At 37.2% G+C, this 23,949-nt stretch overlaps 1 protein-coding gene across 3 annotated transcripts in view; it reads right to left on the bottom strand.

Annotated features, from left to right (window-relative positions):
• Positions 1-2,532, bottom strand: part of MUC5AC (mucin 5AC, oligomeric mucus/gel-forming) — a 46,877-nt gene extending 44,345 nt beyond the window's left edge. For all 3 annotated transcript variants that reach the window (XM_071558768.1, XM_071558770.1, XM_071558771.1), the window contains exon 1: positions 2,443-2,532. In XM_071558768.1, the coding sequence (XP_071414869.1) occupies positions 2,443-2,515 (73 nt within the window). In that variant the 5' untranslated portion in view covers positions 2,516-2,532. The remainder of the gene's footprint in view (positions 1-2,442) is intronic.
• Between the last annotated feature and the right edge of the window lie 21,417 nt (positions 2,533-23,949).

Genomic DNA, 23,949 nt, shown 5'->3' with positions numbered 1-23,949 from the left:
GCACAGACTTGTAGTGCTTAATTATTGCAATATTTAAGGTAGTTACAGTTTTCTTATTCTCTCATGAGTGACAGTCATCTAGACACAGTGTAAAAAAAAATAAATGTGTCCTTTATTACCTACTATCAAGTACCCTGGTGATATGTATGTAAACACACACCTCTTCTGAAAATACACTTTTAGATAGAAGGTATGTACCTTTCCTGACGTGAAAGATTAGATAACTGTATCATATCAGTAGAGCAGATCCACTGGATGAGATCTCAGAGGAAGTTCTCAAGTTTAGAGCAGTCAGAGATTAGCCGAGAATTGGATATATTGTACAGAGGACTTATTTTTGATACGTGTGGTATATTCTAGCTAGGAGTAAAAACATTCTAGTAGTCTTATTATTTATTGACTTTATTTGGAACAAAATATAGAAATAGATCAGCATAAAAGTATGTTTTTGTTGCTGCAGGATAGATGGAGAAACATACTTTGTTTGTTGTTCACCATCCTGGACTTGAACTTCAATAAGAATAGTAGAAAAAGAAATGTTAATGGCTAATTTTCTTGAGTTCCCTCATAATTTCTCTATTACATCTGTTTAAACATGCAACAGTCAGTATATAAGAAAATCAGCAAAGATATGCTCATGTACAGGGCAAATTTGAATCAGGACCTGTGCTACATGCAACCATGATGGCCAAACACTGCTCCTTCAGCTTTTTCTTTTTTGCTTTCCTTTTGTATCTAACAGATTCCTACAGGAAAGACATCAAAAACATGCCTATGTTAATTTGAGCAGATCCTTATTCTGTTGTTGTCAATGTACCCCTAGATTTTCTTATAAGCTTTTCAGAGAAAGGACTTCATTTTCTTTGGTTCTGTGGTCACTCTGTGCTTTAAGCATCAGTAAAACCGTTTTTTTTTCTAGTCAGAGAGCTTTAAAATAGGTCATTTTTGTACAGAGGGAATTAGTTTTACAGTTAGAGGACTGATCTGTTCCCTCTGTTACTGCAAGCCAAAGTTTCTCCATATTTTACAATTACAAGCACTCTTTCTTAAAAGCAGCAGAAGGAAAATAAACGCAAAAGACACACAGAAAGAAATAGGTCTTTCCCATAGATACATTTGTGCCTGTTAATTTTGCCTCAAAGCAAAACTTTTTGTTCCAGCAAAGAAACCATTATTCATTCCATTCCACTGCAGCATCACAATAGGCATATATATATTATCTGCAGGGACAAAGGGGCTTTCAATACACCACTCAGTGAGAGTTCATCAGAAGGCAGGTTGCAGTGGAGACTGTGCTGGCCAAGGGAAACCAAAAACCCAGGCTCAACCCCTGCAGCACGCTGCAAGGGCAACCTATGGGTAGCACCACTAGAGGTGCTAAAGCTGAAACCAGAGTTGAAGGGAGCTCTTCAAGTCCCTTTTTAGCACTATCTGGAGGTGTGCAGCTGGTATGGAAAGGACATGCTGTGCCCGTTTTTAAGGCAGGAATCATTCAGTGCTTCTGGGTTCCTCCTCAGCCCAGCCTCTGAGAGCTTTTTGCTTCTCTCTCCATGCCCTGTATGGCTGCACTCCATCTCATGCCATATGCATTGCAGATCCCTGCTCCCATTGCATGGTGTGGGAATGTTACAGCTAGTTTTTGATGGGCTATCCCATCACACTACCACTTTTTAGCAGGAGTTAGTATGGAATTACCTAGGAGCAGGAAACATATAAAATCATATAATAGGATCTGCACCTGAGATCAAAATAGAAAACTAACATTTTGTTGTTATCTTAAATATTAAGGGAAATTATCTGCTGAAAAAAGAATAAGAAAAAATGTAAAAAGACATTTCTATCTCCATCTGTGATGCCCTCTTAGAGTATTTAAAGTTGTTCCATTTGCTTTCAGCCCATTGCAAACCAACCCTGTGTGCTAAGCTTTTATGCAACCTCATGGTCTAGAGTAAAAGAATTTAAAAAACCTGTCGTCCAATTATTTTCAAGCAAAGCCCTCCTTTCTTTCAATACTGTGTCATCAGCTGATAAACAAAATCTTTAATAATGCATCCATACAACCTCATTCACTGACTTGTTCCTTTCTAGATGTACTTTTGCACCTTTTGGTTTGTGCATTTAGAAATGCTGTACCACCTTGAAATGGATATCAAAAGCTAAATGCAAATCTTGAGGCATTTCTGCAGAAAAATAAGCTCTGAGGAAGTTCCACTGAATGCAGTGGAGTTGTTTCAGATTTCAACTGGAGAAAAAAGGATGACAGTTGAAAAAGAGTTAATTTCCTCTTCTTACAAAGGAAAGTATTTGAAACAGAAAAGGAAACCTTACATAAATGTAACAGGTTCATTAACCTCACAAAGCCAGGAAAAAATGTTTCAAACTCCAAAGCAAGATCTAAATTCTTTAAAACAGTAAAAATACCAAGCAAACGAATCTTCCTACCTTTAGTCTGTATAAAGACAAATGCTAGTATTGGTATCCATAGTGGTATTCGCATCCCACCACCTGTGCCCATCTTCTGGAAGTCCGGTAAAAACTACCGAACAACCTGTCTCTGAGGAAATACCTGTCTGTTCCCGAGCCTTATATACTGAAAGAGTAGGTTTTGGCTCGGTTCCCAGATTGTTTCACAAGGCTTTTAAGAGGTGGGGCTTCAGACATTTGAGTTTTCTCTTGCAGGTAAATAGAGGATGCTCTGACTTTCCCTCAGGTATTTACACTCTAGGAGGAGTCTTCTTTCTACAGGTCTTTTGGACACAATATCAAGAAGTGAGCAGGAAGAATTTTTGTTTGGGCCTAGTCTTCCCAAATTTTTGTATATTATAGGATAAACAAAATCTAAGGGATTCCTAAGTGACTTCTTGGATATTAAGTGACTTCTTAAATACTTTTTCTTTCTTCCCCCGCCCCCCCCCCCCTAATTTTTCTTCTTGTGGTAAATGATGGCAATTAACTTCTCAAAAAAACCCAAAGAAGTTCCACCTGGTATAAATTTTTAATGAGTTTGCACCTGCCTGTATAGCTACTTTGCTTGTGAAAATGGAGAAATCAAATGCCTTTTAAGGGTAGCATTTATCCCACTGTCCAGGCACAACAGAGATTTACACAATGAAAATCCTGCAGCATTGGGAAGTCTTACATGGGCAATTTCCATGCTATTTCACCTGTTTCCCTTCTGAGTAAACACTATTTCACCACTAAAAATTAGATTAATTCTACCCCAAAAAAAAAAAAAACCAAACCAAAAAACCCACACACGGAATTTCTTGGTGATTGTTTACCTTGGAGACACAAAAAAGCTGATTTGCAAGAACACTCCTTATCTTAGGAAAAAATGAGAGTGCACAATGCTTTCTGAGTGTGTTAAAATAGTTACTTAAAGCTAAATGACTCTGATGAATTAACTTCCTATAATGTTTTACATGGAGTGCAGAGAAACACTCTCACTAGGAGAACAGATCCCATAATCCTACATGGCTTCAAATAGTTCTGGCAAGGAAGAAGTTACTGAGATTGTCTCCGTATCCTTTGGAGATATAACTATTTTTAAAATATAGGAAGGAAGTTTAGACATTGGAGAGAAAATTTCTGTTTGCATCCATGGTAAAGTATAGGTTGCCTAAGAAGACTGACAAATCTCCATCACGAGTGGTCTATAAACACGTACTAAGTGCTGTTGATAGTGCCCTGGGGCAAAGGAATAGTCTAAATGACCATTTAAAATTCTCAAAAATATGATTTTCTATTCTTTTTTTTTTCTGAAAAATAATCATGGAATGACTGCATCATGGAGTCATAGAATGGTTTGGGTTGAAGGGATCTTAAAGATCATCTAGTTCCAATCTCCCTGCCATTAGCAGGGACAAGTTCCACTGGTAAAGGCTGCTCAAAACAGCCCCATCCAGCCTGGTCTTGAACACTTCTAGGGATGGAGCATCCATAGCTTCTCTGGGCAACCTGTTCCTGTGTGTAGCCTCTGTTGGAACAGCTAGATTAGAGGAAATAACTTCAACATTAAGAGAGAAATAAAAGGCACAATTTTTCTCCAAGCAGCAAACAGAAGCAAGAAAATATGCTGGGTTTCCTGAATATTTTAAGACAACAAGTGGTTATTAATATTTAAATAAAGGTGACATGACAAAATGAAATTGTAACTTTGAGGAAAAGAATTATTCAGTTTCAGTCATGAGTTATACCTCTGGTAACTTCATTGACATATAAGTCTGTAGAATATACCCTAACATTATTTATCAAGGAAAAGAAGATGTTTACAAGATACTGGTATATATGGAAATACATGCACTGAAAACTTAAGGAAATATCATTGTCTTTAATGGTTATTAACAAAGTTCCAGGAGGAAGATCTAGAAAAAATAAAAAATTTAAGCAGATAAAAGTGGTGCATAATTAAAGGAATTATAAAATAGTATGGTAAGCTCAGGTGGGTAACACACATAAGCTTATTAAGAGATTATGTTGGTGAGAAGAATAATATGCTTTATGAATCATTACATTGCTTAGCACTGAAAAATCAATTCATATCAACAGCTGCTATGCTGTGGTTTCTTATCCATTTCCTGCATGTTCAGGGAAGTAGTGTGATCTGTGACAGATCCCAGTCTGGTCATCACATATTAGGTTGACACTGGTTTACAATTAAATTTAACGTGTTTAACTGAGGTTTAAGACATCAGCAAAAGGAGTTCCCTATATCTATATATTTTACTTCTGAAATTTCATATATGTCATGAATCATGTTATTCTTTCACTCCTAAGTGGTTAATTAATTGATTAACTCTCTTGCCAGAACTTAAGATTACTTCCTTATCTTGTGTTATTTCTTCTAAGAAAATATTATAAAATGTGCCAAAATATTCTAGTTTTACAAAAATAATCTTCAAATGTTCATGATAAATTAATTTAGTAATATGACTATTTATTCAAAGATAAAAATTTATTTCACTTCCATTCACTCAATAGACATACATAGGTCATATGGGAGAGTACTTTTTTAAGATTGGTGTGGAGTAACATGTCCAATTTTTGCAACAGTTTATGATCAAATCTGTACAACTGACTGCATAAACAGAAGTATTAACAGATTAGAAAAATTTATTGATGTACATATTTTTCATTTTTTTCATTTTTTTAAGAGAAAAGATAGCATATTTTGAAATTGCATTTGACGTGAAAACCCTGACACTTCTTTTCGTATCTTCTCTTATTTGTAATGGGATCATATTCCTAATCTCTGCATTTGAAATATTAAATTTCAGTAGAAGGGTTGTTAGCCTTTTCAGAACAACTCTTTTAATCCTACATGATCGAATGGTACATGGTCATGATATTATTTGCCATGATTTTTGAATCTCATCCTGCATAAGAAAAATGAGACTATGATATCTTATTTTCATACATTCACACTGTAGGATGCCAATAAAATGTCATAGCAAATACAGTTAACTTTCAGGTTGAAAATGGTGTCTCCTTCTGTCGTTAAAAAAGGTAGAATGATGCACTCAGAGCTATGCAAAAGGTGTCTAGTCCACCTAGTGCCCTCTTGGAGCAGGGACTATTATTTTCAAGGGAAGGATGAAAATAGGAATTACTCTGTGCCAAGGCTAAAATGCAAGTTAACAAGGAACTGCATGCTGGGCTTTTCTCTGGTCATTGGTCTACTTCTGAAGGCATGTTTAAGCTCCAGAATAATGCTGGGATATTTTGCATTGCATTCAACTGAGGTACCATTCTGATTGTCCCTAGATTTTGATCTGGATAAATTCAAACTCACAATTTTTATCTGAAAGTTGTTTTGGAATGGGAGGCAACTGATCAGTTTCTACTTAAAATTGTTCATTAACGTTATAGGTGTTCTTTTAATTATGTGAAGATGAACTACATTTCAACCACTTGCAGTAGGTATTTCATAGCATGATAGGAAATAGTCTATGTAAAGTTACAGTTAAAGACTAAAATGGGGATACAATTCCTTTTATGTTCTTTTCTAAATTTTAGTCAGATATAGGGCCATTGACCCATTCCTTTACTTCAAAATGGTTAGGTAAAACTCATTGACTGAAAATCCAATCACATTAATAACTGAATTCAAAGTCATTTCATTTACATGAGTAGTTCTCATGCAATCTTTTAGTGTATACATTACAGAGGACCCATACATAATGCCTTGAACTCCACTGCAGTCTCTATGTTTCACTGTAGAACAAGTGGTATGTAACACAATTAGGTTCTATTTCTGATTTTATTTCTATTATCTGTTCATTTCAAAGGTTGAAGTGTCATTTAGGAAAACCAAAGCAAAGCATAACATTTTAAATCAGGCACTGGAGACTGGGCAGCTACAACATGAGAAGCTAGCTAGCACTAATATGAGTAGGAAGTAAAAGATACTAGAGCTAAATACCTCTCATTTTATTTTACGGTTATCCTTTGGGAACCAAATTAATCAGAGTACATGTTAGAATACTGTATTAAGACATCAAACCTATGAAAAGTTAGTAAAGATATTATGCAGTTAGTAAAGAAAAAAACCTTTGTGCATCCTGTACCATGAGAAGTATGAACACAGGGGCCAGAGTAAGGTTTCCATGTTGTCTGAGCATGTCCAGGATATCTCTGTGTATAAAGGGGATAAACACTTAAGCTTCTTTACAGTTTGTAAACACAGACACCACAATCGTGCATGCTGATATTTGCAATTGGTATTATAGACTAAAAAATGTATGTACACACATACACATACTTGAGGGCGTATTTACATTGTGCAGTGGTGCATGTTGCAGAGATCCCTCTGCTAGCAAAGGTAAATCTATAATAGGAAATAGACTCACTACATTGATACAAAGCTGCAGGTAAGAGAATTTGCCTTTCTCTGATGCACTGACACTGCAGCATTTTGTTTGGGATTTCAGCTCTGCCTAGGGCTATACAATGCCACAGGGTCATAGCAGCACTGTGTAATGCCACACTGTTATGTAGTGCCATAGTGCCCAAAATATAAAAACAGTCTTTAGAAGCAATTGGTGTTTGCACGCTCAGAAAAATAGTTGGTACAATTAGCAAAAAAGTGGATGAAATGCAGTGCTAAACAGAGCAGTACATATAAGCCCTCAAAGGAATCTACTAATGATATACAACCTCAAAAATCTATGTGTTAGTATACTCTAGTGGACATAATTCTGCTGAATGACACTTTGTTAGCTTGTAATAGCATAAACTACAGACTGTGTGTAGGTGGATATATATATACACTATTACCACTACCAAGTTTTGTCAGAAGTTCTATTATTAGTGGATGCTGTACAGCTCTTCCTTCACTGGACCCTTAGCTTAAATCTGTAGTAGACGTTCTTTGCCCAAAAAAAGTGCATGGAAGATATGATAAAATGCATACAAACAAGGACAAACAGAATCTTTTTAGTCCATAAGTGATTCAAGACTTGGAGATATTAATATAATTTGTGCCTGTGGTATTAAACTTAGCCGACACCTGTTTAGTATTTCAGTTCAAATGTTGCCATTCCTTCTTCATTAAAGTTTCTGTTATGTCATCCTCCTTAAAGGGACAACATATTACATGTAAGTATCTCTGTATATGCATTCAACCTCTATTGTGAAATAACTTTTAAAAGTTCCTTTTCTATATTTATCATTTCGGTTTACAAACTTGGATACTGGTACAGCAGAAAAAATTTAAACTGATGGAGGATGTTGAACAAAATACAGGGAGGTACTTTGTAACTGTCAAAGGAGTGCTATCTGTTCTTCAAGACGTTATTGCAATAGAAGGAATCAGGACCATAAGCACTTTGAAGACAACTCTGATGCACATTCCTGTGGTTATTGGTATAAGGCTTTATTGTGTTCATTCCTTTTATCCATTGTTTGATTTTTATTTTAGTAAATTTTATTACAAAATGCTTGTAAGTTTGCAAGGTCAAAGCACCAAGAGGTATGGGTGTTAAGACCATATATGCAGTTCCATGAGGTAGTTTAAAATTACATGGGTGAAATACTATGTTTCTTAGAGGGTTCTTGCTTTTTTTAAGACAGAGCTTAGTTAATGAGTAGCTCTTCGGTCTTTTGTTCCATTATTTTTACCTATGTTTGTTACTGTGTCTTTCAATACCCTCACTATGAATATAGACTAATCAATTTCCTTAGTTATTTTTTCTGTGGTGTCTATTACTGGAGTACCTGAGAAGTTCATAATTAGTAGTATATTGCTTTTGAAAATACATTTTTAAGTAGTAGGGGTATATTATCTTTGTTTTACATATTGCTAGAGGAGGCATAGGTTTTTGGGGAAGTAAACAGTCTAACTCTCCTAGGATTTTTAAGTACTGGACATTACTTTGGTAGTGTGCATGTTTAGAGTGTAGTCTTCAGTCAGAACTGTGAAGATCCCACAGTTCCACAGATGAGATGCTGAAGTGTCCAGCACAGTATCTAGAAAAAAAACCCACACCCAAACACTGAGTGTGAAAATTCCAGTTTAAATAGATATACACAACATCAAAAAACAAGGAAGAATTTGAATCCATTTCAACATGGTGATATCTATGTACCATTTTTGCTCCATAGCAGCCAAATATTCAGGCAATGAGAGAGAAAGGACTATGGACAAACATCATGCTCACGACATGCTCTCATTCAACCTTTAATCTGGGTTCAACCTCCCTACAGCAGGTGCCTGATGTGCATGCAGTCCAGTGGAGAGCAGCAGGATCCAATCACACAGTTATTGTGTAATACTGCATACGTACAAAGATGGCACATTACAACTTCAGATAGCCTGAACTCTGCTCATGTAAGTAATCCTTCCTCTTTGAGTAGGCAGAGGAGAACTAGTCATGAGAAATTCTCATTTCTCTGGGCTATTGTAAGCTATCATAGACCGTGGATTTTAGATATATTCTCTAAATATGCATCATGGAGGTGACTAATGGATCTTGCATGGTTTGCTAAGCTGAGCTGTCAGCCTTCTTATCATTTTGTAATACCAAAGTACGATAAAAAACAAGAATGCTGTCAAACTTGAGCAGCTAGACTTGTACTGTATTAAACATTCAATACGTCAGTGGATGAATTTCTGTTGACCTCTTTTATAGTCAATTTTTGGCTTTATTGATGTGAAAACTATGAAAATCCTTATCTGCTTTGGTCCTGAATTTGTTGCTGCAAATGGCTGAAAACTGGTGTTGCATGTTCATATTTTGTACATGAGGACTGTATTGACTGAAGTTTCTTACCTTGACCTGAAATGACTGAAGAGTTATGGATGAGGAGAAGGTTATTCTGCTCTTTTCTATTGTCATCATCAGGCAAATCTTATCCAGAGCAACTTGACTGTCAAACAGTTAGCAGCAGTAGTATGATGTTGTAAGCTGGCAGTGATTGTTGTAACCATTATCTAATTTTGAGAGTACATCTTCTAAGTCTTCAACTCCTTCAAGTGCTAACAATATTTCTGAGGAATGAAGGTAGAGTCTGAATTATTGGTATTAATAAACTGAACAGAGAGAATTACATGTAAATTTCAGATCTGAAGTAGGTTTTGGTCAGCTACTAATTAGGAAAGTAAAACCACTGTTTATAGTCACCCTAGACATCAAAATAGTTATATTTCTAGATTACATGGACAGTGTGAAATTCACTTGGTTTTCATTGAATAAAATTTTATTCAGACAGTATTCATACTTCATTTCTAGGGGACAGATTTGCCTTTTTGTTTGCTTCTCTAAGTTTTCAAACCCTTGAATTGATTCTGTGTCTCATCTGCCTCTTGATACAATGGCTACTGTGGCAAGATGGAATGTGAGGATTTTTTTGTCAAATCTTATCTTCCTGATACTTTTGTCCGTCATCATGTTATCTTAAGACTTATTCTGTGTGTGTTTAGTTCTTATGCCTGCTTATGTAATTTACAGAATAGAAGGGGTATGATTTCTTTGGTATGACAAAAAAGCATAGTTATCTCTTGTTAAAGTTTCTGAAAAGTGTTTTGAACACTATAGATAGAAAACACTGCATTAGATCAAATAAGATATGCAGTAATGAATGCATCAGGTGCAGATCTGGACAATCTTACAATCTCTATGCAGTGGATGCTAAAGAGATCTGGAGAAAGCTTGTCCATTGCAGAACTAGTTACGTGATTGTGGAAATGGTTGCAAAAATATTTCTTTGAAAGGCTGACTGTTTTTGAAATTGAAGTTGTCTTTCTTATAGAAATTTATCTCAGATTAATATTGACACAAAGGACTGTTTTTTATTATTACCCTTATCAATGGAATAACATTTTTGACAAATACTGTCATGAAATGAGGAGGCATTTTTTCTCTCTTCATGAGAATGAACATATAAATTGGTCTACCACAAACCTTAGAAAGAAACAAAAATCTGACTGATGTTTCATAGCAGGCAGTGAACTCTTAAGCATTCTGAAACAAGCAGAATCCAGGAGGTTGTTCATCTCCATTTTGTGTTTCTGTCCAACAAGAAGAGAAACAGGAAAAGTAAGTTTGCTTTTATGGTGTGGATCCTGCAGTTTTGGAACTCCTTTGTATGCTCATTTGTTCTCTCTGAATCATTCTTGCAAACAGGTGGGGAGCGCTTTCTTTTCTTATGGGTTTTGGATTGAATTCAAGACTCCAGGAAACTCAAGTCTCTTATGCTGGTGTACTTTCAAAGTAGTTCAGCATAACTCTATTGAGCTGCATAGAAGTAAACCGGCATGTGAGTTCCTTGCTTTTTCAATAATATTCCGAACACCACACTTCTTAACTCAGAGATTTAAAGCTGTCAGAGGTCATTGGGATCATTTTTGTTGAATCAAACCTCCTCTGTAACCCAGACTACACTCTCATACACTTTTTATCCTGTACTTTTTTTTGTGTAACTTAAAAATTTGCATTTAGGGTAAATCATTTGGGCAAACATCCCTTCTTGTCTCAGAGGTTTCCAATGACAGAATTGCCTGCATCTGTTGATAAGCTATTCTAGTTGTTGTATACTTAACATTACTAAGGGACAGTTTTATTTTTCTAAGGGAAGTATCAAGGAGTGAAAGCATACATATATCAGCTGCTGAAGCATTGCCCAGATGAGCACTAAGTCAGTTTGGTGAAATACTGATGTCCAAATTTGGTTAAAATTGGTTTGTCTGCTTTGTTTTTCATGAAGAGTTTTAGCTCCCAGGAACTCAGTCCAGTTTTATCCTGCCCCAAGTGAAGGTGGATCAGATCAAGACAGAATACAGGTGAAAAAAGGGAGAGAAGCCTTTCACTGCATTAAGAACTGCTTGGGTTGTTTTGACCACATTGCAGTGGTACAACAGTCACTTCAGCTCACTCTCTAGGCTTTGTGGTGTATTTCAACTTTGCTGTAATTGCTGTGTATCAAACAGTTTAAACAATTTTGTCTTTTCTCTTACAATTTTTGTATAGCTTAGTGATTACTGACCTGTTTATGCACACTATGGCTTGACGTTCCAGTAAGCTAAACCCTCATTTGAACAAGCTCACATTAATTCATTGTATTTACACTGATTAAGATAGCTGAGGAAATACAGATGTTTCCTTAGTGCAGTCACTTTTGCTTCTAGTGATTCCAAGCTGAAGCAATAAATATTACTAAGTTTATAATACAAATGTTGTGCATTTTCTCTCATGTAACAATATACTATCCTAGATTCAGAAGTAGTAAAAAGAGGCTTCAGTGTGTCTGACATATAAAGTCTTGATATTCAATTAAACTTTGTCCACTGAAGGATTTCTTCGTTGATATTCACAGAACTTGCCATGCTCAAGTCTAAAGGAAGTAATGATTACCTCTGTGTTGTGCAATCCATTAAATTCAGTGGTCCTGGGAGATGATGCACTTGATAAGCAATCTACTTTGACAATCTACTTTTACACTAGAGAAGTTAGGGGAAAATTCCATGGGTTTAGAATATGCATCTTTTAAACTTCTAAACTGCAAAAGGTAGGTTTGGGTTTTGGTTTCCTTTTTTTGCATGTGTGTTTTGAATGAAAATGGGCATGCACAGTTGTCTCCTAGATTAGAGGTTTAAAAATCAGAGAAATTGAAGGGATGATGGTTTGTGCAAGTTCCTACCTTGGAAAATAAAGGGATAGGATAGAAACGCCTGAGAAACCTGGTCAGAGCCAGACTTGCAAATTAATAGGTAAATAAATGGATCTAAGGACACTTTCCCTGTATAAAGAGCAATGACTGTTTTACACTGCAGTTACAATGTATTAGATTAGCCAGGACAAATCCCATTAAAATCTTAAATACACAACAAACCTAGCCGTTGTCTAGGGCAGTGTAGAACAAAGCTCAGCATTTAGTAACACAGGATGTCAGGTTAAGTGCTAAAAAGGGTGGAGGCCAGAGCTAAGGCATTGGTGATGATTTTAAGTGCCCACGCTCTGGGTGCACAAGTTCAGTCACTCTTGCCTTTGCCATTCTCTGAAAATAAGGTATTTAAAACTCAGAGCCACATTTCATACTTCAAAAACAGTATTTGTTGAAACACTGAAAGTCAGAAACAATGCTTTTGTTGGCAGCCTTCTTGATGTGTGCCTATTCAAAGCAGGAAAAAATGTTGTGATACACAGTATTAGTGAAACAGCTCCAAATAAGGATCTCCTCAGCATTACCTTTTCTCTTCAGTCCAATAACAGTAATGCTAGTACTAGTAAAACTACACTGGAAGTGCCACCACAGAGTGTGTCCTGGCAGATGTCCAGAGAATATTCTTGTTCCCTTCTCATGGGAATGCTGGGAGACAAAGGAGGAAAAGTGGAAGGAATTATAATTGTTTGAAGTATCCTGTGCCATTGTAATGTTGCATCTTAATCTCTGGCCACAATCATGAAGCAGATTTGCTTACATCACACCGTTTTGTGTGTTGTAATACCTTTGAAGGTATTGCAGCACTGGATAATGTGAGCTGAAAGAGTACCTTCTGGAAATGGAATTGAGAGGGGCTGAGCTGAACAGGTGTTATGGACAGACTGCTTCCTTCATGTATCACTACCATAATCTGCAAGTAAGATGACTGAGCTTGAAAAGAAGGTTTAACCTTACAATTAAACATGTATTTAGAGAGTTAGGCAACTCTCTAGTTTACTGACAATTGTCTCTTATGTCCCCAGCATTTGGAGTCTTACTAGTATATCCTTGACTGCCTTACTTGAGGGCAGCTGTCTTTTCCTATTGCTAACAGAAAATGTAAACATTGTAAGAGCCACTGGCATTTACAAATTAAAGTTTGATTTGTGAATCTCCCTCATAAGGAGGAAACTGCAGCACAAATTCCTGGCAGCTTGCATACATACGATTGTGCAGCAGTGCTCTGGAAGCATAAGACTTGCACACCTACCTAATGGTAAATAGGAAGTAAAATGATGCTGTTTTACTAACATGGAAATTATTGCAAAGTGTATGCCACTTGCCTGTCTGGCTTTTGGCATCTAATTCCCTCTACAATTTCTGAATTCCTTTTGCCAACCCAAAATCAACTACTCAAATAGTTTTTATGTTCCAGTTTTAATTTTAGATATTTTTCCAGTTTATCTGTATAATTTTTATGCCAATTATTTTTCCAGGGTACTTATTGCCCATCCAATGTTCATAACATCAAGAGACACTATTATCCAAATTGTGAATGGAACACTGAATGGAATTATGTCCAGAATATATACTGATTTATGTGTTCACATAAAGAACTGGAATGGTTAGTGATACTAGTACAACATATCGCAATAACTTTCTATATTAGTTTAATAAGCTATTAATTTATAGAATTTCTGTCTTAGCAATTTCACATTCTGCTAAGTATTTGTCCAAAATCTGTGTTGTTTGAAAATGTCAGTATTTTCTATTGTAGAGAACAGATTTTTATCATGACAGTATTTTAAAATAAAATATTTAGCAAGTACACAGCAATAGAGAATGCACAATATTGCCAAAAAAGTTTTTCTCTCCCGTGCCAAAACACTAAACAAACAACTTCAAGCCAAGCATCTGTGAAAACAAAGACTAGTCTGTTCAAACCGTAATCTAGGAGAACAAGAACAATAGCAAAGAATACCATTTGTTAGTTTGTTTTCACCCAGAAATGTATGTTTAACAGTAAGCTGTGCTCTGCAGGTAGGAATCTGAAAGGAAATTTCTTATGTTCAGTAAGAACAAAGTACAGAACTTCCATTTCATTTTATCCAAGATAAATACCAAGCTTTCTCTTGATAGTAACCATACAGCCCATAACCACACAGGTACCAAATTTGGAATTCCTGTTCAGCCAAAATGTCACATATCAAGAACTACAAGGTTAAATTTGTTTATTTCTGCAACGATTGCAAAAAACAAAATTGCAGTTTCAACTGAAGGGGTCTCCTGGCTCATCTAATGTAAATAGAGGAATCATTTATTCCTGGTGGGTGTTGTTGAGCACTAAGGAGTTTAAATACACTGAGCTGAGTACCAGCCTGCATGCTGAGCATGCCATCTTACATATGGCTTGTAGGGATGTTCAGTGACATCTTCTATACAACAGAAGGGACAAATATTACTCTATCTGTTACAAGTCCTTTGAAACAACCCCAAACATCAGTATGAGCTTCATTTTTGGCTGACTCAACAGGGAGAACACTCCTGAAAGGGCATTTTCTGGTTGACAACTATGGTGCAGCACCAGCAGGAAATAAGCAGAGTCCTCAGAAATCTGTCTTGCCACTGTGCGTGCCCCAGGTTCTTTCCATGATTTTATTCACTCAGATCAACACATTTCAATCAGGAAATTTAACTTTATTTTGATCCAAAACACTGTGATCAGGCTAAAACCCAGATTCTGAAGTGTGTTCTGTCTTTATCTTTGATTGAAGTAATTAAATATATTGACACCATAGTCCTTGCAATTAATTACATCAAACATCTGTGCAGTTGTCCCATGACTTGTGATTGTTTACTTGCCTGTTCGATAACATGGACACCTGCAATGTGCAACATCCTGCTCACAAGATCATTCAATTTCTTTGCTTTGAAAAGTTGTACTTTAAATTCTGAAAATACTCAGGTGCTGCAGTGAAATTCTGTCCAAATCAGGCCTCGTTCCAATTCCATTTCCCACTTTTTTTGGCAGAGATTTGGCTGATGAGTCCTGACTTTGTCTCCTAGCAGGGCTACAGGGAGGCAACAAGACTCTCTGCAACTGGGGAAAGGCAAAGCCTCTCTTAGCTCCATTTCTGTACCGGCAAGTAATGAAGTAGGGACTCCAGGAGCAAAGACCATGTTAGAACTGAGTGATGATGCTGAGGGAGTTAGAACATGGAAGTTTGGGTGAAACTGACTCCTTTTGGGGCACAAGGGGGGAAAAAGCCATTTTTCTAGTTAGTTGAGCCAGAAAATCAGGGAGAAAGATTTTGACCCTTCTCATAATAATTAACTTCATTTGCAAATACCAGTTAAAGAAGAAATTCTACATTTGCATGAACTTATTGATTGATGGTTGTGCTTACAGGTACTTATCTAACAATTATGTGTTTCAGTAAACGGCTTCCAGATTACTTGTTCGTATCTGCCATCTTTGAGAGTTAGAGAATATTTGCCTACTTTATTTCACAGAATCACAGAATCAATTAGATTGCAAAAGACCTCTGAGATCATTGAGCCCAACTTAATTGTTTGTTTTTCCATACTTGTTCAAGGTGCCAGTTGGAAAGTGGCTTTTGGTAAGCAGAGAAAGTAACACCTACCCTACCATGGAAACAATTTTGGATTACATTTCTAACATGATTTTACATTGGGAAAATGGGTGAAAGTGATGGGTTCCACACTGTAATGCCATTTTGGGATTATATAGGTTAGTCTTGTTTAATGCTTTTTGAGAGGAAACCAGGATTCACCAGTTCAAGATCCAATCCAAAGAAGCAGAGGAGCCCAGCAGAGATCTCCAAGTCAAAAGGCAAATTCCCTGAAAGTGCTACATCTCCACACTCAGTTAAGAGCACAGATGTGGAATACTTAGAGTTGCGGTGATTTACCTCTCTCTTGCTTTGTGTAGCAACCAATAGTGCAAAAGATTGGAAAGAGCTCTAATCACCCAAATGTTGAGGTAGTAAGAAAGACTGTCTGAAGGTACATCAGCCATGCAGATATCTTGTTGGAGGAGTAAAGAAAACATGTTGCTCTAAAAAAATGATGACACTAAGCTGGGGGGACTGTTAATCAGCTGGAAGTCAGGAGGGCTCTGCAGAGGGACCTGGGCAGACTGGGGAGTTGGGCTGATTCCAGTGGGATGAAGTTCAATAAGGCCAAGTGCCGGGTCCTGCACTTTGGCCACAACAACCCCCTGCAGTGCTACAGACTGGGGACAGAATGGCTGGAGAGCAGCCAGGCAGAAAAGGACCTGGGAGTCTGCATTGACAGGAAACTGAACATGAGTCTACAGTAGTGTGCCCAGGTGACCAAGAAGGCCAATGGCATCCTGGACTGTATCAGGAACAGTGCGGCCAACAGGGCCAGGTAAGTGATTCTTCCCCTGTACTCAGCACTGGTGAGGCCACACCTTGAGTACTGTGTCCAGTTCTGGGCCTCTCAGTTCAGGAAGGATGCTGAAGTGCTGGAGCATTTCTAGAGAAGAGCAATAAGGCTGGTGAAGGGACTAGAGCACAAATTATATGAGGAGAGGCTGAGCAAGCTGGGGTTGTTTAGCCTGGAAAAGAGAAGGCTCAGGGGAGACCTTATCATTCTCTACAACTCCCTGAAAGGAGGTTGTAGCCAGGTGGGAGTTGGTCTCTTCTCCCAGGCAACTATCAATATGACAAGAGGGCATGGTCTTAAACACTGCCAGGGGAGGTTTAGGTTAAGTATTAGGAAGAAATTCTTTACAGAGAGGGAAATAAGGCATTGCAATGACCTGCTCAGGGAAATGGTGTATTCACCTTCCGTGGAGGTTTATAAGATGAGACCGGATGTGGCACTTAGTGCCATGGTCTAGTAACCGCAGTGGTAGTGGATCAAGGGTTGGACTTGATTATCTCAGAGGTCTTTTCCAGCCTGGCTGATACTACGATTCCTTCAATATACAAAATTTAGATAAATGCTGTTTTCATAAGAAAGCATAGAAATACATTGCATAGAGATGCAATTTTTTATATAAATGGTGGAATGAATCTAGGATTTTTCAGAATGTTTAAGGTTTCTGGTTTCACCTGTTTGATTATTGACCCTAAATAGCAAGGAAGGCAGCATCCTAGACCATCTAATACTGCCTTTTCCTGCCAGCTCAGGCCCTCTGACTCCTTTGTGAGATTGTTTCCTGGACACTTGCTGATCTCATTTAATATCCTGTTTGATAACCCTACTTCCAGGGGTGTCTGACCACTACACTAACTCTTCAACCAGCAAGACAACACAGCTTTGCAAAGTTGCCACCTCTGAAGTCATTACTGATTTTTTACAGAGAGTAACTTAGAGGAAATCCTGTTGGCAATATTCAATTTGTTTTTAATTGTGTAGTAATGTAAGACTTAAAACTAAGATAAAGGTATTTCTAACTTAAGTGAGTCCTTTGAGAAGACTGAAAGAGTTTCTTTTCAAGAAAAAAGTAAGCTGAACTAGGATTTGAGGTGAAGTTCAGTTTAACTTGTGAGTTAAACCTGGTGGAGTAGCTATTAACCAGTTAGTTGTTTTTTGGTGTGTGGTTTTTTTTTTAATAAATGTGCATAACTTTACTTACTTTGATTAATAAACACATAGCATTAGGTTTGCATTCAGCCTACTCTGTAGAGGGGAATGCTCATTTTTAAACCAGATATAATGCTTTAGGATGGATAGGAATTCTTTTCCTTTTTCCCAAATTCAGTGTCTCTGAACATCTCGGTATAAAAGATCTGTATTTAGAGTATGTGATGTTCCCAAACAGGGGATGAGATTCGTCCCTTAAATGAGGTTTCACAACAAAGGCTGTGCTACACTTTAGTCTAACCCTTAAGCTCTCTAAATACTGAAGTTAAAGAAGGGATTCTAGCAGGATATACATTCTTTGCTGTCTATCCATGAAAATTAAATTTAAGCTAATGAGAATAGCACGTGTTATTTGTACACCCCTGACAGTCCTGCAGTCTTCTAATACTCTTCAGGTACAAATTGTCCCTAAACCCCTGAAATTTTGGCATTAATTTAAATAAATATTTACATCAAAGGTCTTAGGAAGCCATTGTTCAGATGCACCCTACCGGAAAATTTACCAGATCGCACTCTTTTCTCTCACCTCTTGTCACAAACTGGGCTTTGCATGTTTCATATTTGTGGCAAGCAAAGGTCTGTTATTTTCTAATACATGGCTCAGACCATATGCCTAGTTAAAATGAAGTGGTGGGAATTGAAGGAAGATGGCCCAGGAACAAAAACCTAAGGAAATGAAGGAGCTGGGTGACCTAAGGTGAGTCTTGAGAAAGTTGATGTGGAAGGCAGCATGAACTCATGAACATATAAAGAGAAACGAAACAGCTGTCCTTTCTATGTGTACTTATATATACATATACATATATCTCAGCCTCAGGCCAAACCTCTGCTCTGCTAGGTGTGTAATTTCAGGGCAAAATATTTCCCTTTAACACAATGGTCCTGCAACCAAAGAACAAAACAAGAGACAGCAAAACAGGCTGTGGATGGCGCACAAGAAGTAGTATAGAGGGAAAAAAGCTAGAAAGTGTGGAAGCAGGATATAGTAGAGATGCACAGAGTGCAACTCTTTGAGTAAACATTAGCAAAAGAACTATTGCAGATATTTATCCAGTTCCAAGGAAAGTGGAGATGTGTGTGATATCAGCTGATCAGTTCTGCCACTACACACCTGTTCTCTTGGAGACATTTCTTCAGTTGGAAGTACCAAGTGCAAGACTGATATGCCAGAACACCCTGCCACAGCCCATTGTGCTAGACTCACAGCATTGCATAAGACAATCATAAAAGGAGAAATGCATGAAACTGTGTGCAAAATGAAAATACCCTGCAGGAAAAACATCTGCCCCCTCTGAACATTTACCTTCAAGATGTCACAGTTAAGGCTGGGACTAGGTTAAGGAAGGAAACAAGCTGCATTTTAAACCTCTCTACCCTCCAGTTATTTGTGTTCAGTCAGTCACCCACAGCAAATATTTCTCCTTTTTTTATATCTCTCTTATGATAGAACTGAGCTACACAAGATATAGCATTTGTAGAAGCAACTCTTCAGGGCCTGAGGAGGTCTACAAGGACCTCCTTCAAAACATATTCACTTGCATCATGGTGATGATGGCAGAGACTCTCAATCACTTGCTTACGCTGACAGCCACTGTATATTGCTACTTGAACAGCCATGTCAACAGAAAGAAACATTCAGGGAGGAATAACGATCTTTATTTAATTTCTTTTTAAAAATAATGTTCTGAAAAGCAGATTTGGCAATACCAGGCAGATCACCAGTTCCCAAAATGTTTACTGTCCCAATGGGAAAGAGGAGAGTTGGAGCAGAGAACAATCACATCATGAACACCATTGGTCCTCTCAGTGTAGTCTGGGAAGCTGACCCCATACTTTCAGGCATTTACACTACTGTGAGTTTGCAGAAGTCAGAGGAGCACAAAGAGTGTTGAGTTGAGGTGAGAAGAAGGAAGTAAGAGGTGACTGAATAGGAAGGAGTAAGAAGAAAGGGAAAAACACAGTAGCAAGGAAAAGGCTGAAAACTGTTTTTTATATCGGGGTGGGAAAGGTGGTGTGATTTAAGTGAGATCACAGAAAAGTTGCTAGGGGGTTTTTATGTGTTGTGAGATTCACTTATATATCTTGAAACATTTTGTTAGGATGTCCTATTTAAAACAGGATTAAAAAACTACAATGAAAATGAAATTGCTGACTTTCCATTTAGGGTTATTTTAAGAGTTGTGAACATGTGTTTTACTAGTGTGATGCTTTTGATTTGTAACAAGCAGGTGAAAATCTTTTGGGTTCATTGCAAGTTTCTAAAGATTGGTGGTTTGCTAATATTTAATCAGGTCTTATTCCAAATTATTCTCGCCTTTTACAATTACATGTGATTAAAAATTTCAGAACCACAGATCTTTGGCTAGCTATCCATTACATTTCCTATTGACCTGAGAATAGCAATTCTGAGCTGGTTTGTCCTACACATAAGACTTGCAGTTTAAGTTTATGTATTCTTTTCTGAAGCCCAGTTACACAGCGTATTTTACATTGGGGGAAAAAAGTATTTTCAGAACAAAGCACACAGGAAAGTGTTTAGAGTTCTCAGTATGCAATACTAAGAACATGAATGTAGCAGTCAAAAAGTGGCACGTATTTTTCATCCCTGCTCCTGATTTTCTGCATGGTCCTAGATCAAATCTCAAGGTATCTGCAAATGTGACTTTTCATTTCATCTCCTAGTTTAGAAATTTTGTAACAGTAACTTCTCACCTTAACGGAGTCAGTATAGCTAGCTTTGGTTCAGCACCTACACTCAGCCCTTTCAGATGCCATGATCTTGTTCACTGGTGATCAGTCAGCTCTGACAATAGCTTCTGATTGTAAAGACTAATTCCAAGAACGGCTCATAAAGAAAGAACTCATTTCCACCTGTATACAAAGATATAGAGATCACCAATAAACTGTAGAGAATTCTTGTTCTTCTCAGTGGGTTCCTGAAATAACACTATATCAGTTCTAGGATTAAATAAGATTCCCTGTTTCGTGTCAGTATAGGTATTTATTTTGCTGTTAGTGCTGTGCATGTGGAGATGGGTGGTAGATCATATGTAGGTTTCTGGGAGGAAGCTGAGATTCTCTATTTACCCCTTTGGAATCTGCAGTAATCACTTCTCCCCAAGTACTGCTCCAAGAAAGAAAAAAGATTGTGTGGACCTCAACATATGTAACACTCTCCAGTTTAATTATGTCAGAAGTCCCTAGTTAATAGTTGCATTTCTCAAAATTAGAATCCCCTAGGCAGCAACTCCTCCCAAAATTCAGATCCAAATCCCAAAGCTACTAGATAAACCAGTTTCACCTTCCCAAGGGTGTAGTGCTGTGCTGCGTTTCTGTGCCTGCTGTGCAGAGGAGCAGAAGCAACACTTCAGCCTATTGCCTGACACAGCATCTGGTGAGAGGTTCTTGCTGTTCTGGAGGCTGTGAAGCTCACCCATAACAGCTCCCCATCTGGGCCTACTGTTTGGATTTTTTGTGTGCACCCAGTGAGGAGGGATAGCTGCATCACCAGTAACAGGAAGGAAGAAAGCAAAAGAAAATCATGACGCATATAAACCCTCCACTGAATAATTGGTTTTACTGATGTGCTAAAATATCTCTAAAAAGATTGAAGTTATGCTGCCTACCAGCTATGGTTTTTTTCATATGGTTTTTGGAGTTAAGCTGTTGTTTGATCATATGCATGTTAGAATTGCAGCCCAAAACAGAAAAGATATGAAGCCATGGCAGCACAGACACTTTATGGGTAATTATAGTAGGATATAGTATAGAGGAAAAAAGTGTCAACTCTTTTTCAGAAACTGGTGAACCTTTTTAACATCTAATAAAACAAAAGCAAACTCACTCTTCCCTTTGACACACTACTGTGTCACAGTAGAGCTTATTTTCTCTATCTAGCCAATAAAAATATTATCAGTGTGTGGAAAAATAAAGGGAGTAGTACTTCCCTTTAAAAAGAGCATAAAAATTATATAATCAAAGTAGAGTACACTTATATGAAATCCATAAATATTATAATAAAGGGCTTGAAATAGGTATGTGCATATCAGAAGAAATCAAGAAATAAATTCTTAAAAAGAAGGAAGGACTTAGAAGAAAGAGAGCAAAAATTGTTGGCACTAGGTGAGAAAATATTAAGCAGCAAGTTGTCCATCTTAAAATAAATTAGAAAGAGAAATTAATAATTTTTAAAGGTAAAATACACCCAGAGGAAACAAAAAGGGTAAAAGGAGAAATTTTATCATTTAATTTGAAATAAATTCCTTTGGGAACAAAACTAATGAAAGTGGCTTGTTAAAGACATTATTTTCATTTTAACAGGAAGCAGTAAAGTACTAAAAGCAAATATATAAAAATACTGTGCAGGAGTAAAGATAATAGGTACAATTATGATTATTTTTCTTTTATAGACCTTCAAAATTCCTCATTCCTCCAACCCTTAGACCTAATTGTTTTTGAAGTACATAGTAATTTGGGGTTGGTTTTGGATTTTTTATATTCAATGCTATCATAATTTATTGCAAGTACAAGAAAGTGCTCTTTTAATGCCCACTGCTGGTACCTCTAACTGAAGTAATATGTAGCATTAAAAATAGACTTCATCACCCAACTGGAACTTAAATGTCTCAACTTGTTGCTCCTTTCATGTGCCTTGTAACAATCAAATTCCTTGGCTTTACTTCTGAGTTAGAGCGGGTGTTGCTCAAGGAAGCATTTAGACTGACAGCATCTCTGAAAGTTCCTTTTATAGGTTCAAAAGAATAAATATTCACAGCCACATCCAACTAGAGTTTCCCTCCCCATCAATGGAATATACTATTCCTGCACTAGTACATGAATGCAATAACATTTGAAGTCAGGAGACCTCACTGTTTTCTGTCTAAATGCTGAGCCATTTAGCTGTTTAGGAACCTCAAAGGAACCTAAACTCTCCCATTGAGTGGAAAATCCTGATTTAGTGATTCAACACAGTCTTAGCTTCCATGACAGCTTAATAAGGTAGGTGATGTAGGTTATTTTTCAGATATGATAGAAAAATATGTAATATTTTGTTTACCTTTGTGACACTTTGTCATTTTTCCCTTTAATGTTGGAACCACTGCTCTAAGAAACTTTTACAGCAAGGGAAAAAACACCTTTCCACCAGATATGCAGTAGAGATCCGTAATGTGTGTCAAATTAACATACAGTACATTCTTCTCCCTGACCTTTCAGATGTTTATGAAAATGAAAATTGAAAAAATTATTAATTTCTCTTGAGTTTTTGCTTTTAATTTCCTTTGGAGTGTGTTTTTTTTAAACTGTATTCTCATTTGCTAAAACAGCCATTTTTATCTTTAAAACTGATTCAGATGAGAAATCTTTTGAATATATTATTACATAATAAATCTACAGAGTTTTTGCCTGGTCTGCAATTATTTAATGTCTCTTGATCTTGTCTCTGACCTGGTGATGATATCACTGTGGAGCCGGTGGTAAAATGCCGGGGCGCGAAAGAAGCTCAGGTCTTTGAAATTATTGTGGTCAAATTTGCATTACACCCTCTGTAATCTGATAGCAACAACTTTAACAGGCAAACCATTGCAGAGACATACATATTCAGGTAAGCCACTTATTTGCAGACTTGAACAAATATTGACAGAAGCAACATCATACCTGTGGGTAATGACCCACCACAGTAATGACAGATCACAGCCCTAACTGGAGCTTGTGCGTGAAAATCTTGGATATACAGAGCTTAGCTCCTTTTCTTTAGCAGTATAATCTGTTTTCTTCTTTTGAGTTAAAATTGATCAAGTAAAAGGAATGACACCAATCCTCCTGGGTCAGGTGTCAGAAGCTACTTCTGAATGCAGCTTTACTGGTGTTCACTACAGAACAATGTACCTTCAGGTGGAACTATGCTACATGCTTTGTCAGATTTTAGGTGTGCTGAATGATGTTCTGGGAGTGCCTCTCACCACTGTTAAAAGAGGAGAACCAAGAAACTTGTGCTGGATTTCAGACACCCAGTTAAGTGCATTTTCCACTCTGAGTTTTTCACCTCCTCAGGTTCCATTTTGGCGAGGATGCTACAGGCTAGATGTGAGAGGTTTTGTTAGATCAGTCAGAATGCATGTGAAAACTTACCTGTAAACTGCTTTTTGGAGAATAACCCATGCAGTTTTATAGATA

The sequence above is a fragment of the Pithys albifrons genome, chromosome 6 (assembly GCF_047495875.1).
Source record: "Pithys albifrons albifrons isolate INPA30051 chromosome 6, PitAlb_v1, whole genome shotgun sequence".
Taxonomy (NCBI): domain Eukaryota; kingdom Metazoa; phylum Chordata; class Aves; order Passeriformes; family Thamnophilidae; genus Pithys; species Pithys albifrons.
Note: the sequence above shows the minus strand (reverse complement) of the source record. Positions and strands in the feature narration are given on the sequence as shown.